At 44.6% G+C, this 14,082-nt stretch overlaps 1 protein-coding gene across 1 annotated transcript in view; it reads left to right on the top strand.

Annotated features, from left to right (window-relative positions):
• The window catches only part of LOC120039489 (protein unc-80 homolog), a gene marked incomplete at its 3' end in the record, with an annotated part of 71,924 nt that overhangs the window by 7,131 nt on the left and 50,711 nt on the right, over nucleotides 1-14,082 (top strand). Inside the window, exons 4-9 of the mRNA XM_038984900.1 lie at nucleotides 1,196-1,548; nucleotides 1,722-1,845; nucleotides 2,240-2,310; nucleotides 2,658-2,741; nucleotides 12,260-12,273; nucleotides 12,973-13,014. Coding sequence (XP_038840828.1) covers nucleotides 1,196-1,548; nucleotides 1,722-1,845; nucleotides 2,240-2,310; nucleotides 2,658-2,741; nucleotides 12,260-12,273; nucleotides 12,973-13,014 — 688 coding nt within the window. The remainder of the gene's footprint in view (nucleotides 1-1,195; nucleotides 1,549-1,721; nucleotides 1,846-2,239; nucleotides 2,311-2,657; nucleotides 2,742-12,259; nucleotides 12,274-12,972; nucleotides 13,015-14,082) is intronic.

Raw genomic sequence — 14,082 nt, 5'->3', positions numbered from 1 at the left:
AGATGAACGGAGCAAAGTACATAGAATTCCTTGATGAAAACCTGCTCCAAAGCACTCAGGACCTCAGACTGGGGTGACGGTTCATCTTCCAACAGGACAACGACCCTAAGCACACAGCCAAGACAACGCAGGAGTGGCTTCGGGACAAGTCTCTGAATGTTCTTGAGTGGCCCAGCCAGAGCCCAGACTTGAACCCGATCTAACATCTTTGGAGAGACCATAAAATAGCTGTTTAGCGACGCTCCCCATCCAACCTGACAGAGCTTGAGAGGATCTGCAGAGAAGAAGGGGTGAAACTCCACAAATACAGGTGTGCCAAGCTTGTAGCGTCATACCCAAGAAGACTCGAGGCTGTAATTGCTGCCTAAGGTGGTTCAACAAAGTACTGAGTAAAGGGTCTGAATAGTTGTGTAAATATGATATATATGTTTTTTTATTTGTAATACATTTGCAAAAATTTCTAAAAACCTGTTTTTGCTTTGTCATTCTGGGGTATTGTTTGTAGTTTGATGAGGGGGAAAAAACAATTTAATCAATTTTAGAATAAGGCTGTAACATAACAAAATGTGGAAAAAGTCATAGGGTCTGAATACTTTCCAAATGCAGTGTAAATGACTGTTATCAAGCTGGACAGATTGAAGAGACTTTAAATTACTGTTATCAAGCTGGACAGAGTGAAGAGACTATAGATGACTATTATCAAGCTGGACAGAGTGAAGAGACTATAACTTATTGTTATCAAGCTGGACAGATTGAAGAGACTATAGATGACTGTTATCAAGCTGGACAGAGTGAAGAGACTATAGATGACTGTTATCAAGCTGGACAGTGAAGAGACTATAAATGACTGTTATCAAGCTGGACAGAGTGAAGAGACTATAGATGACTGTTATCAAGCTGGACAGAGTGAAGAGACTATAAATGACTGTTATCAAGCTAGACAGAGTGAAGAGACTATAAATGACTGTTATCAAGCTGGACAGAGTGTAGAGACTGTACATGTAGGACCATTATAATTTCTACACAGTTTCGATTTGGTTTTATTTGCTCCGCAAAGCATTCCCGGAAGTATTGCAATGTTGGGCCTCTGAGTTTAGAAACTCTGTGATCAAACCACCAGTGGGCCGCATTGAACAGGCCATATGTTTGACACCCCTGCTCTGACCCCTCACCCCTAACCCCCCTCTAACCCCAGGTCACCAGGACAAGCTGGGCGTGGCGGAGACCAAGCTGCTCCATACCCTCCACTGGATGCTACTGGAGGCGGCCCAGGAGTGCAACCAGGAGCCCAGCCTGGGCCACGGATGGTCGGGGGGCAGCAGCAGCTCAGCCTTCCTCCAGCCAATGGGGATTGGGAACCAGGGTTCCCCGCCAGCCAGAGGTGGCCAAGGTGGCCCAGGATCAGGCACCGGTTCTGGGTCAGGAGCGCCACGCTGCAGCGGGTCCCTGGAGGAGGATGAGCACGCCCGCACCAAGCTCTTCCACAAGAGCATGGCCACCGTGGAGCTGTTTGTCTTCCTCTTTGCTCCCCTCATTCACCGCATCAAGGTACCTCTGATTCATCCATCCTGCTGGACTTCCTGTTGATCTGTGTGTATAGATGCTGCGGTTGTGTTTCATGGCTCTGGGGAATGCTTTGGTTCCCTACTGTGCGTGCGTGTCTGTGTGTGTGTATGTGTCTGTGTGTGTGTGTATGTAAACTTTTTCGCTGTGTCGTCTAGGAGTCTGATCTGACTTTCCGATTGGTCAGTGGTCTCATCATATGGCAGCCAATGTGGGAGCACCGGCAACCTGACGTCCCCGCCTTCTCTGCCCTCATCAAGCCTGTGAGGAACATTGTGACAGGTGAGACACCCAGAGGACACCAAAGAAAGCATGTAGTACTGACTCTATGGAATCATCTGAGTTCTACTCTGCTGTTTTACATGAGACATTAGTAATATCCACACCAAATACCATAGTAACAAAAGTGATATTTTAGTTTATTCTACATAGTCTAGACCCTAAAAGGAATCTTCTGCCCTTTCCATAGAGGGTTCCTGGAAACGAAAAGGGTTCTTCAAAAGGACCTCTTATGGGGACAGCCAAAGAACCCTTTTGGAATCCTTTTTATTAAGAGTGCATTCTATTCTATTCCATTAGATTCTATTCTATTAGATTCTATTCTATTAGATTCTATTCTATTAGATTCTATTCTATTGGATTCTATTCTGTAAGCTACCACCTGTTTTGTCAACAGCCAAGAGGAACTCCCCGGTGAACAACCAGTTTAGCCCCTGTGGGTCCAGAAACCAAGCCCCCATGGTGAGTGTTCGTCTCAGGCAGCAGTGAGACACCCCTCCTCCAGCCCCCCCGCCCCCCCCCCCCCAGGAGGTGTCACTACAGTCTCTGGTTCGAATCCAGGCTGTATCACATCCAGCCATGATTGGGAGTCCCATAGGACGGCGGACAATTGGCTCAGCATTGTCTGGGTTTGGCCGGGGTAGGCCGACATTGTAAATAATAGTTTATTCTTAACTAGTTAACTTAACTAGCCTAGTTAAATAAAGGTTTAAAAAAAATCCCCTTGCTGGTATGATCTCTGTGTGTGTGTAGCATCTGATTAGAAGAGACTAAAAGCCTCTTGACTGACAGGCTCTTATTTGCTCTGTCTGCAGGGTTTCCAGGTGGTCTGTGAAACGGCCCAATCAGATTCATCCTCCCCCGGGGCTGGAGAGCAGAGCTGTCGCCGCGGCAACTCAGTGGAGAGAGGTGGGCCGTCAACGCGACAGGCTCCACTCGACAAAGGGATCGCCAAGAAGAAGTAAGCCGTTATGAACTGTGCAGTTGATACAAAACACACACACATGACATAATACATGGAAAATGTGAACAGTAAGGAAACATTAAAGGGATTGGTACAGATACAGTGGCAAGAAAAAGTATATGAACCCTTTGGAATTACCTGGACTTCTACATAAATTGGTCATACAATTTGATCTGATCTTCATCTAGGTCACAACAATAGACAGTCTGCTTAAACCAATAACACACAAACAATTATAAGTTTTCATGTCTTTATCGAACACACCGTGTAAACATTCACAGTACAGGGTGGGAAAAGTATGTGAACCCTTGGATTTAATAACTGGTTGACCCTCCTTTGGCAGCAATAACCTCAACCAAACGTTTTCTGTAGTTGCAGATCAGACCTGCATAACAGTCAGGAGGAAATTTGGTCCATTCCTCTTTACAAAACTGTTTCAGTTCAGCAATATTCTTGGGATGTCTGGTGTGAAGCGCTCTCTTGAGGTCATGCCACAGCATCTCAACCGGGTTGAGGTCAGGACTGTGACTGGGCCACTCCAGAAGGCTTATTTTCTTCTGTTGAAGCCATTCTGTTGTTGATTTACTTCTGTGTTTTGGGTCGTTGTCCTGTTGCATCACCCAACTTCTGTTGAGCTTCAATTGACAGACAGATAGCCTTACATTATCCTGCAAAATGTCTTGATAAACTTGGGAATTGATTTTTCCATCGATGATAGCAAGCTGTCCTGGCCCTGAGGCAGCAAAGCAGCCCCAAACCATGGCGCTCCCTCCACCATACTTTACAGTTGGGATGAGGTTTTGATGTTGGTGTGCTGTGCCTTTTTTTCTCCACACATAGTGTTGTGTGTTCCTTCCAAACAACTCATCTGTAGTTTCATCTGTCCACAGAATATTTTGCCAGTAGCGCTGTGGAACATCCAGGTGCTATTTTGCGAACTTTAGACGTGCAGCAATGTTTTTTTTGGGCAGCAGTGGCTTCTTCCGTCCTTCCATGAACATCATTCTTGTTTAGTGTTTTAAGTATCATAGACTCGTCAACAGAGATGTTAGCATGTTACAGAGATTTTTTTGTCTTTAGCTGACACTCTAGGATTCTTCTTAACCTCATTGAGCATTCTGCGCTGTACTCTTGCAGTCATCTTCGCAGGACGGCCACTCCTAGGTAGGTAGCAACAGTGCTGAACTTTCTCCATTTATAGACACTCTGTCTTACCGTGGACTGATGAACATCAAGGCTTTAGAGATACTTTTGTAACCCTTTCCAGCTTTATGTGTAATCGATGTGATATGGCTAGCTAGTTAGCAGTGGTGTGCGCTAATAGCGTTTCAATCGGGTTTTGTCACTCGCTCTGAGACCTGAAGTAGTTGTTCCCCTTGCTCTGTAAGGGCCGTGTCTTTTGTGGCGCGATGGGTAACGATGCTTCGTGGCTGTCAGTTGTGTATGTGTGCAGAGGGTCCCTGGTTCGAGCCCGGGTTGGGGTGAGGGGACGGACGAAAGTTATACTGTTACATATGCAAGTCAACAATTCTTAATCTTGGGTCTTCTGAGATCTATTTTGTTCGAGGCATCGTTCACATCAAGCAATGCTTCTTATGAATAGTAAACTCAAATTTTGTGAGTGTTTTTTATAGGGCAGGGCAGCTCTAACCAACATCTCCAATCTCGTCTCATTGATTGGGCTCCAGGTTAGCTGACTCCAATTAGCTTTTGGAGAAGTCATTAGCCTAGGGTTTCACATAATTTTTCCAACCTACACTGTGAATGTTTAAATTATGTATACAATATAGACAAGAAAAATACAATAATTTGTGTTATTAGTTTAAACACACTATGTTTGTCAGTTGTTGTGACTTCGATGAAGATCAGATCTGATTTTATGACCAATTTATGCAGAAATCCAAAGGGTCCACATACTTTTTCTTGCCACTGTATTTGTTGTTTGAATCCCAGATTGCCCCTTTAATGGAACTTTCATATCACATGCATGTGATATTGTATGAAGGTGAAGGCATTGCTGTCCAGCATAGTAGCCTGACTGACTGTAATGTTACTACTATACAGGACTAGTACATGTTGACCTTATAGCAGAAAGAACAAACTGGCTGCATTCATCTAGTTAATCTAGTTTAATGTTATATAATGTAGCCTGCAGCATCACCTGTTCCTCATACCTTAGTATGGCTCAGTAGCTCACAGCACACACACACACACGAACGCACGCACGCACGCACGCACGCACGCACGCACGCACACACACACACACACACTCACACACACACACGAGTGCTCATTCAGAGGTTCCACTCCATCCCTTGTGTATTATGATCAGTATAATGAGTTACAACTTGTTCCTCTCAGCCTCCCAGGCAGACACCAGATATAGACAGAGACTGAAACAGATCTGTCTCTCCCTGTCTGCCTGCTCTTACCAATGAGACACCTTACCCAGGGTAATGATGCTAAACTAACATGGTGCATGTCTAATGCTGGCACTGCCAGTGTGTGTGTGTATGTGTGCATGTCTGATGCTGGCACTGCCAGTGTGTGTGTGTGTGCGTGCATGTCTAATGCTGGCACTTCCAGTCTCCAACTCTGTACCTTGGCCCAGAGCATCAGGCAGGCACATAATGGATAGACATTGATCTGCCCACTGCCCAACCTGACCCTCAGACCCACTGCCCAAGCTGACCCTCAGACCCACTGCCCAAGCTGACCCTCAGACCCACTGCCCAACCTGACCCTCAGACCCACTGCCCAACCTGACCCTCAGACCCACTGCCCAACCTGACCCTCAGACCCACTGCCCAACCTGACCCTCAGACCCACTGCCCAAGCTGACCCTCAGACCCACTGCCTAACCTGACCCTCAGACCCACTGCCCAACCTGACCCTCAGACCCACTGCCCAACCTGACCCTCAGACTCACTGCCCAAGCTGACCCTCAGACCCACTGCCCAAGGTGACCCTCAGACCCACTGCCCAACCTGACCCTCAGACCCACTGCCCAACCTGACCCTCAGACCCACTGCCCAACCTGACCCTCAGACCCACTGCCCAACCTGACCTTCAGACCCAGTGCCCAACCTGACCCTCAGACCCACTGCCCAACCTGACCCTCAGACCCACTGCCCAACCTGACCCTCAGACCCAGTGCCCAATCTGTGCCCGCTTAGGGGGAAGAAGAACGATTTGGATTTAAATGATTTGGCATGCATCCAGTTAATGATGAATTCGTTTTAGGGTAAAACTGTGAGTGTTGAATATAAGAGTTCATACAACAGGTTGGTCTAATCCTGGATACTGATTGGTTAAAAGCGCATTCCAGCTGGTGTCTATTCCACAAGTTACCACCAGCTAAATCTATGACGTTAAAATGCCTATTTACTCTGTTCCATCTGACCGAGCAATCCTCTGTCTCATCAGCCCAGCCAGACAATGTATAAACATGATCTCCACTGTAAAAAGCATTGACTAGCAATTGGTTTTCAATAGCGGAGACTTGTATAAAACCTGCGGTCTGTCTCTCTGACATCCCCAGCTGTCTCATAGTAATGAACGTGTAGGGGTCGGGAGTAGGGACGAGACAAACAGGCAGGCAGCGTTTCTCAACTAGTCCAAATCATGAATCAGCATCATTTTTATGGATATATACAAATAAATGTAAATAGAAAAAATGTGAAATAGATCTAAGTGCATCTAGTTTTCAGTCTTTCCAGCTTCAGTTTGAAGTGACTGTGTTGCTGTGTTGTTGGCTGTGTTGTTAGCTGTGCTGTTAGCTAGCTCCTCTGAACAACAGTGTCCTGACAAGAGAACACATGTTCTATGCTGGAAGAAATCGCGCATCATTAGCTCATTCTTATGAAGGTATCCAAATAAATTTAAGTAGAAAACAGCTTAAACAAATGCAAATGCAGCTACTTTTCTGTTATTCTGACTGCAATGTTTGACCTGACTGTAAGTTAGCCATAGTTGTTTAGCTAGCAAGCACGGGATAAGAATGTTGCCAGTCAGTATGGCAATAGAACATTTAGATCGAACGAACTGGGTCGCGTCCATAGATACAAAACAAAAATACTTAACGACTGGGTCATATCCTCCAAACGCCGGCTTCTCTGACATTATCACTCAAGTATGCCATAGAATTAGAAATTAGAATACTAGAATTGTCATGAACCTTCTTATGATGGGATAAAGGTTAGCCATGTTGGTCAGGGGGTTAGTTGTTCAACCATGGTTTGCTAGTGCTGTGATAAGATATTGTGTTTGTGTAAAATAATGAATTTGAAGAATTTATCAACACTGTATGTTTGTTAGCTAGATAGCCAGCCAGTTTAGAGGAATGATTCCATGAATGTTTCAAATTAAATGCCAATATGCCAACATTCCATTCAAACAACGCAGTCAATCCACAGCCGAACACTGGCTGAAATCAGGTGATGATACTGTAGGACTTAGACAAGTTGTAAATACAAAAAGTTCTGATGTTGTATCATATAATAGCACTCTCAGATTTCCATGAAAGGAAACATTTAGACATTTATGGTCTGTTTACATATATCTTAGAGGCTATTTATACAGAACATTTGTATAAAACCCATATAAACTACATTTATAATTGTATAACAATATTTTAGTTTGACAATAATTCTATTACACAATTTCTGATATATCACATGCCTATTTCACTTTTATTCTCCTCCATCAGTAAAATCAGGATTATGTCTCTACTGCCATTCATTCACATTAGACTGGGTTGGATTTCTCCCTGTCCAATATGGCTGCCATTTTCACCCCATTATGGAACTTTTAGGGTTTATGACATCACCCCTCTAGTAATTTAATAGGATCTCTATGGTGTTTGCATTCAGTAATACAACACATTCAATCATAAGTTCCATCAGGGGCGGACTGGGACCATAAATCGACCCTGTCATTTCTAACACACCAGACAATTTTTTCCCTTGAGGCCCCCATATAGGCCCATTTTTTTCCCTTGAGGCCCCCTGGGATAAAAATCGACCAGCCCATCTTGCATTTGCCCGAAATGCCATATGGCCAGTCCACCCGTGGTTGATTTAATGTGGATATTGGGTATGGAGAATGAGAGAGATGTGTCCCAGCCATCCTCACCTTAATGCATTGTGACAGCAGAGTGAAACGATCCATCTCTCTTCATGAGATTCACGTTTATAGGACTTCCAGCTGTGAATCTAAATAAGCTCTCTCCCCTGATTAATACCACTGACGTACAGCTCCGGTGTTGCCATGCACTCCAATCACTCCTTTCCACTGTGATGCGATGCTGATGCAGTTTCCATGGCAACCCCTGCTGTAATGGAGGGAGTCCAGGTTGGGCAGTGTCTCTCCTGGGGGTGGGTGTATGTACGTCACTCAGTCGCCACAGCAACCTCTCCACAACACCAACCGAAAGCTTTGAGTGTGCGTGTGTCGGTTAGACAGTGTAACACAATACTGCTCCCGCATCCTGTACTCTGACATTGATTCTCCTAGTATTGACCGTCTCAACCCGACTCAGTTTAATAGTACAGCTAAGATGAAATGCTTTACCCTCCCTCCCTCCCTCCTCCTTCTCTCTGCTTTCACTACAGTATAAATCTCATTCTATCGTTGTGGTGCGGTGTAGCCCTGTATATCGGCTCCTTTGCCATGCATCAGGGCTGTATTCATAAGGCATCAAACGTAGCCAAAATAGATTGAAACAAGGAGGGGCTCCCTGAGCATGTCCAATAAGAAAAGCTAGTTTTGTGTCTCATTGTAAAATGTTTTTCTACAGTGTGACTTAATAAATATGAGCCACCAGCCAGTGACCTTCATCTCGGCTGCTGAGCTAAAGTCTTATTGATAGTGGGCTCACGTAGGCTGAACATCCACTCTCTAAATCTCCACAGAAACACACGATGCAGGGCTTTGTTATTTAACACATAATACAGAGCCTTGTTATTTAACACATAATACAGGGCCTTGTTGTTTAACACATGCTACAGGGCCTTGTTGTTTAACACATGCTACAGGGCCTTGTTGTTTAACACATGCTACAGGGCCTTGTTGTTTAACACATGCTACAGGGCCTTGTTGTTTAACACATGCTACAGGGCCTTGTTGTTTAACACATGCTACAGGGCCTTGTTGTTTAACACATGCTACAGGGCCTTGTTGTTTAACACATAATACAGGGCCTTGTTGTTTAACACATAATACAGGGCCTTGTTTTTTAACACATAATACAGGGCCTTGTTTTTTAACACATAATACAGGGCCTTGTTGTTTAACACATGCGACAGGGCCTTGTTGTTTAACACATGCTACAGGGCCTTGTTGTTTAACACATGCTACAGGGCCTTGTTGTTTAACACATGCTACAGGGCCTTGTTGTTTAACACATGCTACAGGGCCTTGTTGTTTAACACATGCTACAGGGCCTTGTTGTTTAACACATGCTACAGGGCCTTGTTGTTTAACATATGCGACAGGGCCTTGTTGTTTAACATATGCTACAGGGCCTTGTTGTTTAACACATGCTACAGGGCCTTGTTGTTTAACACATAATACAGGGCCTTGTTGTTTAACACATGCTACAGGGCCTTGTTGTTTAACACATGCTACAGAGCCTTGTTGTTTAACACATGCGACAGGGCCTTGTTGTTTAACACATGCTACAGGGCCTTGTTGTTTAACACATGCTACAGGGCCTTGTTGTTTAACACATGCTACAGGGCCTTGTTGTTTAACACATGCTACAGGGCCTTGTTGTTTAACACATAATACAGGGCCTTGTTGTTTAACACATGCTACATGGCCTTGTTGTTTAACACATGCTACAGAGCCTTGTTGTTTAACACATGCGACAGGGCCTTGTTGTTTAACACATGCTACAGGGCCTTGTTGTTTAACACATAATACAGGGCCTTGTTGTTTAATACATAATACAGAGCCTTGTTGTTTAACACATGCTACAGGGCCTTGTTGTTTAACACATGCCACATGGCCTTGTTGTTTAACACATGCTACAGGGCCTTGTTGTTTAACACATGCTACAGGGCCTTGTTGTTTAACACATGCTACAGGGCCTTGTTGTTTAACATATGCTACATGGCCTTGTTGTTTAACACATGCTACAGGGCCTTGTTGTTTAACACATGCTACAGGGCCTTGTTGTTTAACACATGCTACAGGGCCTTGTTGTTTTACACATGCTACAGGGCCTTGTTGTTTTACACATGCTACAGGGCCTTGTTGTTTAACACATGCGACAGGGCCTTGTTGTTTAACACATGCTACAGGGCCTTGTTGTTTAACACATGCTACAGGGCCTTGTTGTTTAATACATAATACAGAGCCTTGTTGTTTAACACATGCTACAGGGCCTTGTTGTTTAACCATGCTACAGGGCCTTGTTGTTTAACACATGCTACAGGGCCTTGTTGTTTAACACATGCTACAGGGCCTTGTTGTTTAACACATAATACAGGGCCTTGTTGTTTAACACATGCTACAGGGCCTTGTTGTTTAACACATGCTACAGGGCCTTGTTGTTTTACACATGCTACAGGGCCTTGTTGTTTTACACATGCTACAGGGCCTTGTTGTTTAACACATGCTACAGGGCCTTGTTGTTTAACATATGCTACAGGGCCTTGTTGTTTAACATATGCTACAGGGCCTTGTTGTTTAACACATGCTACAGGGCCTTGTTGTTTAACATATGCTACAGGGCCTTGTTGTTTAACACATGCTACAGGGCCTTGTTGTTTAACATATGCTACAGGGCCTTGTTGTTTAACACATGCTACAGGGCCTTGTTGTTTAACACATGCGACAGGGCCTTGTTGTTTAACACATGCTACAGGGCCTTGTTGTTTAACACATGCTACAGGGCCTTGTTGTTTAACACATGCTACAGGGCCTTGTTGTTTTACACATGCTACAGGGCCTTGTTGTTTAACACATGCGACAGGGCCTTGTTGTTTAACACATGCTACAGGGCCTTGTTGTTTAACACATAATACAGGGCCTTGTTGTTTAATACATAATACAGAGCCTTGTTGTTTAACACATGCTACAGGGCCTTGTTGTTTAACACATGCTACAGGGCCTTGTTGTTTAACACATGCTACAGGGCCTTGTTGTTTAACACATGCTACAGGGCCTTGTTGTTTAACACATGCTACAGGGCCTTGTTGTTTAACACATGCTACAGGGCCTTGTTGTTTAACACATGCTACAGGGCCTTGTTGTTTAACACATGCTACAGGGCCTTGTTGTTTAACACATGCTACAGGGCCTTGTTGTTTAACACATGCTACAGGTGCATCCTGTTTCCATTGATCATTCTTGAGATGTTTGTACAACTTGATTGGAGTCCCCCTGTGGTAAATTCAATTGATTGGACATGATTTGGAAAGGCAGACAGCTGTCTATATAAGGTCCCACAGTTGACAGTGCACGTCAGAGCAAAAACAAATCAAATCAAATCAAATTTTATTTGTCACATACACATGGTTAGCAGATGTTAATGCGAGTGTAGCGAAATGCTTGTGCTTCTAGTTCCGACAATGCAGTAATAACCAACGAGTAATCTAACCTAACAATTCCACAACTACTACCTTATACACACAAGTGTAAAGGGATAAAGAATATGTACATAAAGATATATGAATGAGTGATGGTACAGAACGGCATAGGCAAGATGCAGTAGATGGTATAGTGTACAGTCTATACATATGAGATGAGTAATGTAGGGTATGTAAACATAAAGTGGCATAGTTTAAGTGATACATGTATTACATAAAGATGGCAAGATGCAGTGGATGATATACAGTACAGTATATACATATACATATGAGATGAGTAATGTAGGGTATGTAAACATTATATTAAGTGGCATTGTTTAAAGTGGCTAGTGATACATTTTTACATAATTTCCATTAATTCCCATTATTAAAGTGGCTGGAGTTGAGTCAGTATGTTGGCAGCGGCCACTAAATGTTAGTGGTGGCTGTTTAACAGTCTGATGGCCTTGAGATAGAAGCTGTTTTTCAGTCTCTCGGTCCCTGCTTTGATGCACCTGTACTGACCTCGCCTTCTGGATGATAGCGGGGTGAACAGGCAGTGGCTCGGGTGGTTGTTGTCCTTGATGATCTTTATGGCCTTCCTGTGACATCGGGTGGTGTAGGTGTCCTGGAGGGCAGGTAGTTTGCCCCCGGTGATGCGTTGTGCAGACCTCACTACCCTCTGGAGATCCTTACGGTTGTGGGCGGAGCAGTTGCCGTACCAGGCGGTGATACAGCCCGACAGGATGCTCTCGATTGTGCATCTGTAGAAGTTTGTGAGTGCTTTTGGTGACAAGCCGAATTTCTTCAGCCTCCTGAGGTTGAAGAGGCGCTGCTGCGCCTTCTTCACAACACTGTCTGTGTGGGTGGACCAATTCAGTTTGACCGTGATGTGTACACCGAGGAACTTAAAACTTTCCACCTTCTCCACTACTGTCCCGTCGATGTGGATAGGGGGGTGCTCCCTCTGCTGTTTCCTGAAGTCCACAATCATCTCCTTTGTTTTGTTGACGTTGAGTGTGAGGTTATTTTCTTGACACCACACTCCGAGGGCCCTCACCTCCTCCCTGTAGGCCGTCTCGTTATTGTTGGTAATGACCATGAGGTCAAAGGAATTGTCCGTAGAGCTCCGAGACAGGATTGTGTCGAGGCACAGATCTGGGGGAGGGTACCAAAAAATGTCTGCAGCATTGAAGATCCCCAAGAACACAGTGGCCTCCATCATTCTTAAATGGAAGAAGTTTGCAACCAACAAGACTCGCTAGAGCTGGCCGCCTGGCCAAACTGAGCAATTGGGGGAGAAGGGCCTTGGTCAGGGTGGTGACCAAGAACCTGATGGTCACTTTGACAGAGCTCTCCCATCTGTGGAGATGGGAGAACCTTCCAGAAGGACAACCATCTCTGCAGCAATCCGCCAATCAGGCCTTTATGGTAGAGTGGTCAGACGGAAGCCACTGCTCAGTAAAATGCACGACAGCCCATCTAAAGGACTCTCAGACCATAAGAAACAAGATTCTCAGGTCTGATGAAACCAATATTGAACTCTTTGGCCTGAATGCCAGCGTCACTTCTGGGGATGTTTTTCAGCGGCAGGGACTGGGAGACTAGTCAGGATCGAGGGAAAGATGAACAGAGCGAAGTACAGAGAGATCCTTGATGAAAACCTGTCTCCAGAGCGCTCAGGACCTCAGACTGGGGCGAAGGTTCACCTTCCAACTGGACAATGACCCTAAGCACACAGCCAAGACAACGCAGGAGTGGCTTCGGGACAAGTCTCTGAATGTCCTTGAGTGGCCCAGCCAGAGCCCAGACTTGAACCCGATCGAACATCTTTGGAGAGACCTGAAAATAGCTGTGCAGCGACGCTCCCCATCCAACCTGACAGAGCTTGAGAGGATCTGTAGAGAACAATGGGAGAAACTCCCCAAATACAGACCACTGTAGATACTGTTCTCTGAGGTGAACGCTGAACATTCCAGGTAGGCCTGAGCACCAAGCTGCTTGGTCATGGAGGAACCCTGGGGGAGGAAGGAACAGAGGAGAGCGGACGAGAGCCTGTTCTGTTCTATTCAACAGATTTCACCGTACATTTCTATCTTAACAGGCCCTAGTGTGTGTGTGTGTGTGTGTGTGCTTGTGCGTGTGCGTGTGCGTGTCAGGGTTACCATTAACATTTTAATTTACCGGACATTTGAGAAATTGACCGGACCCATATGGGTGCGTAACGTGATTAGGGTGACAGAAATCACAGAATGACAGAAATCACATTTAGAATATGGTAATTCATAGTAACAGAACATGCAAGTCGAGGATGCAACGATGTGTGGTCCTTACCGAATTCTAATGTGCACATTGAACATGTTAGAATAACTGTCCATATTTACTTTACAGCTACCCAAATACAGGTGTGCCGAGCTTGTAGCATCATACTCAAGGCTGCTTCAACAAAGTACTGAGTAAAGGGTCTGAATAATGAATTATGTAAATGTGATATTTCCACTTTTTATTTTTTATACATTTGCAAACATTTCTAAAACCCTTTTTTTGCTTGTCATTAAGGGTTATTGGGTTTAGATTGATGAGGTAAAAAAACAATTAAATCAATTTTAGAATATGGCTGTAACGTAACAAAATGTGGAAAAAGTCAAGGGGTCTGAATAAATTCTGAATGCACTGTAAGTGATGAACGTGGCAGGAAATGAT

Source organism: Salvelinus namaycush, unplaced genomic scaffold (genome assembly GCF_016432855.1).
Source record: "Salvelinus namaycush isolate Seneca unplaced genomic scaffold, SaNama_1.0 Scaffold275, whole genome shotgun sequence".
Lineage (NCBI taxonomy): Eukaryota > Metazoa > Chordata > Actinopteri > Salmoniformes > Salmonidae > Salvelinus > Salvelinus namaycush.
This window is presented reverse-complemented; position numbering and strand designations above follow the sequence as displayed.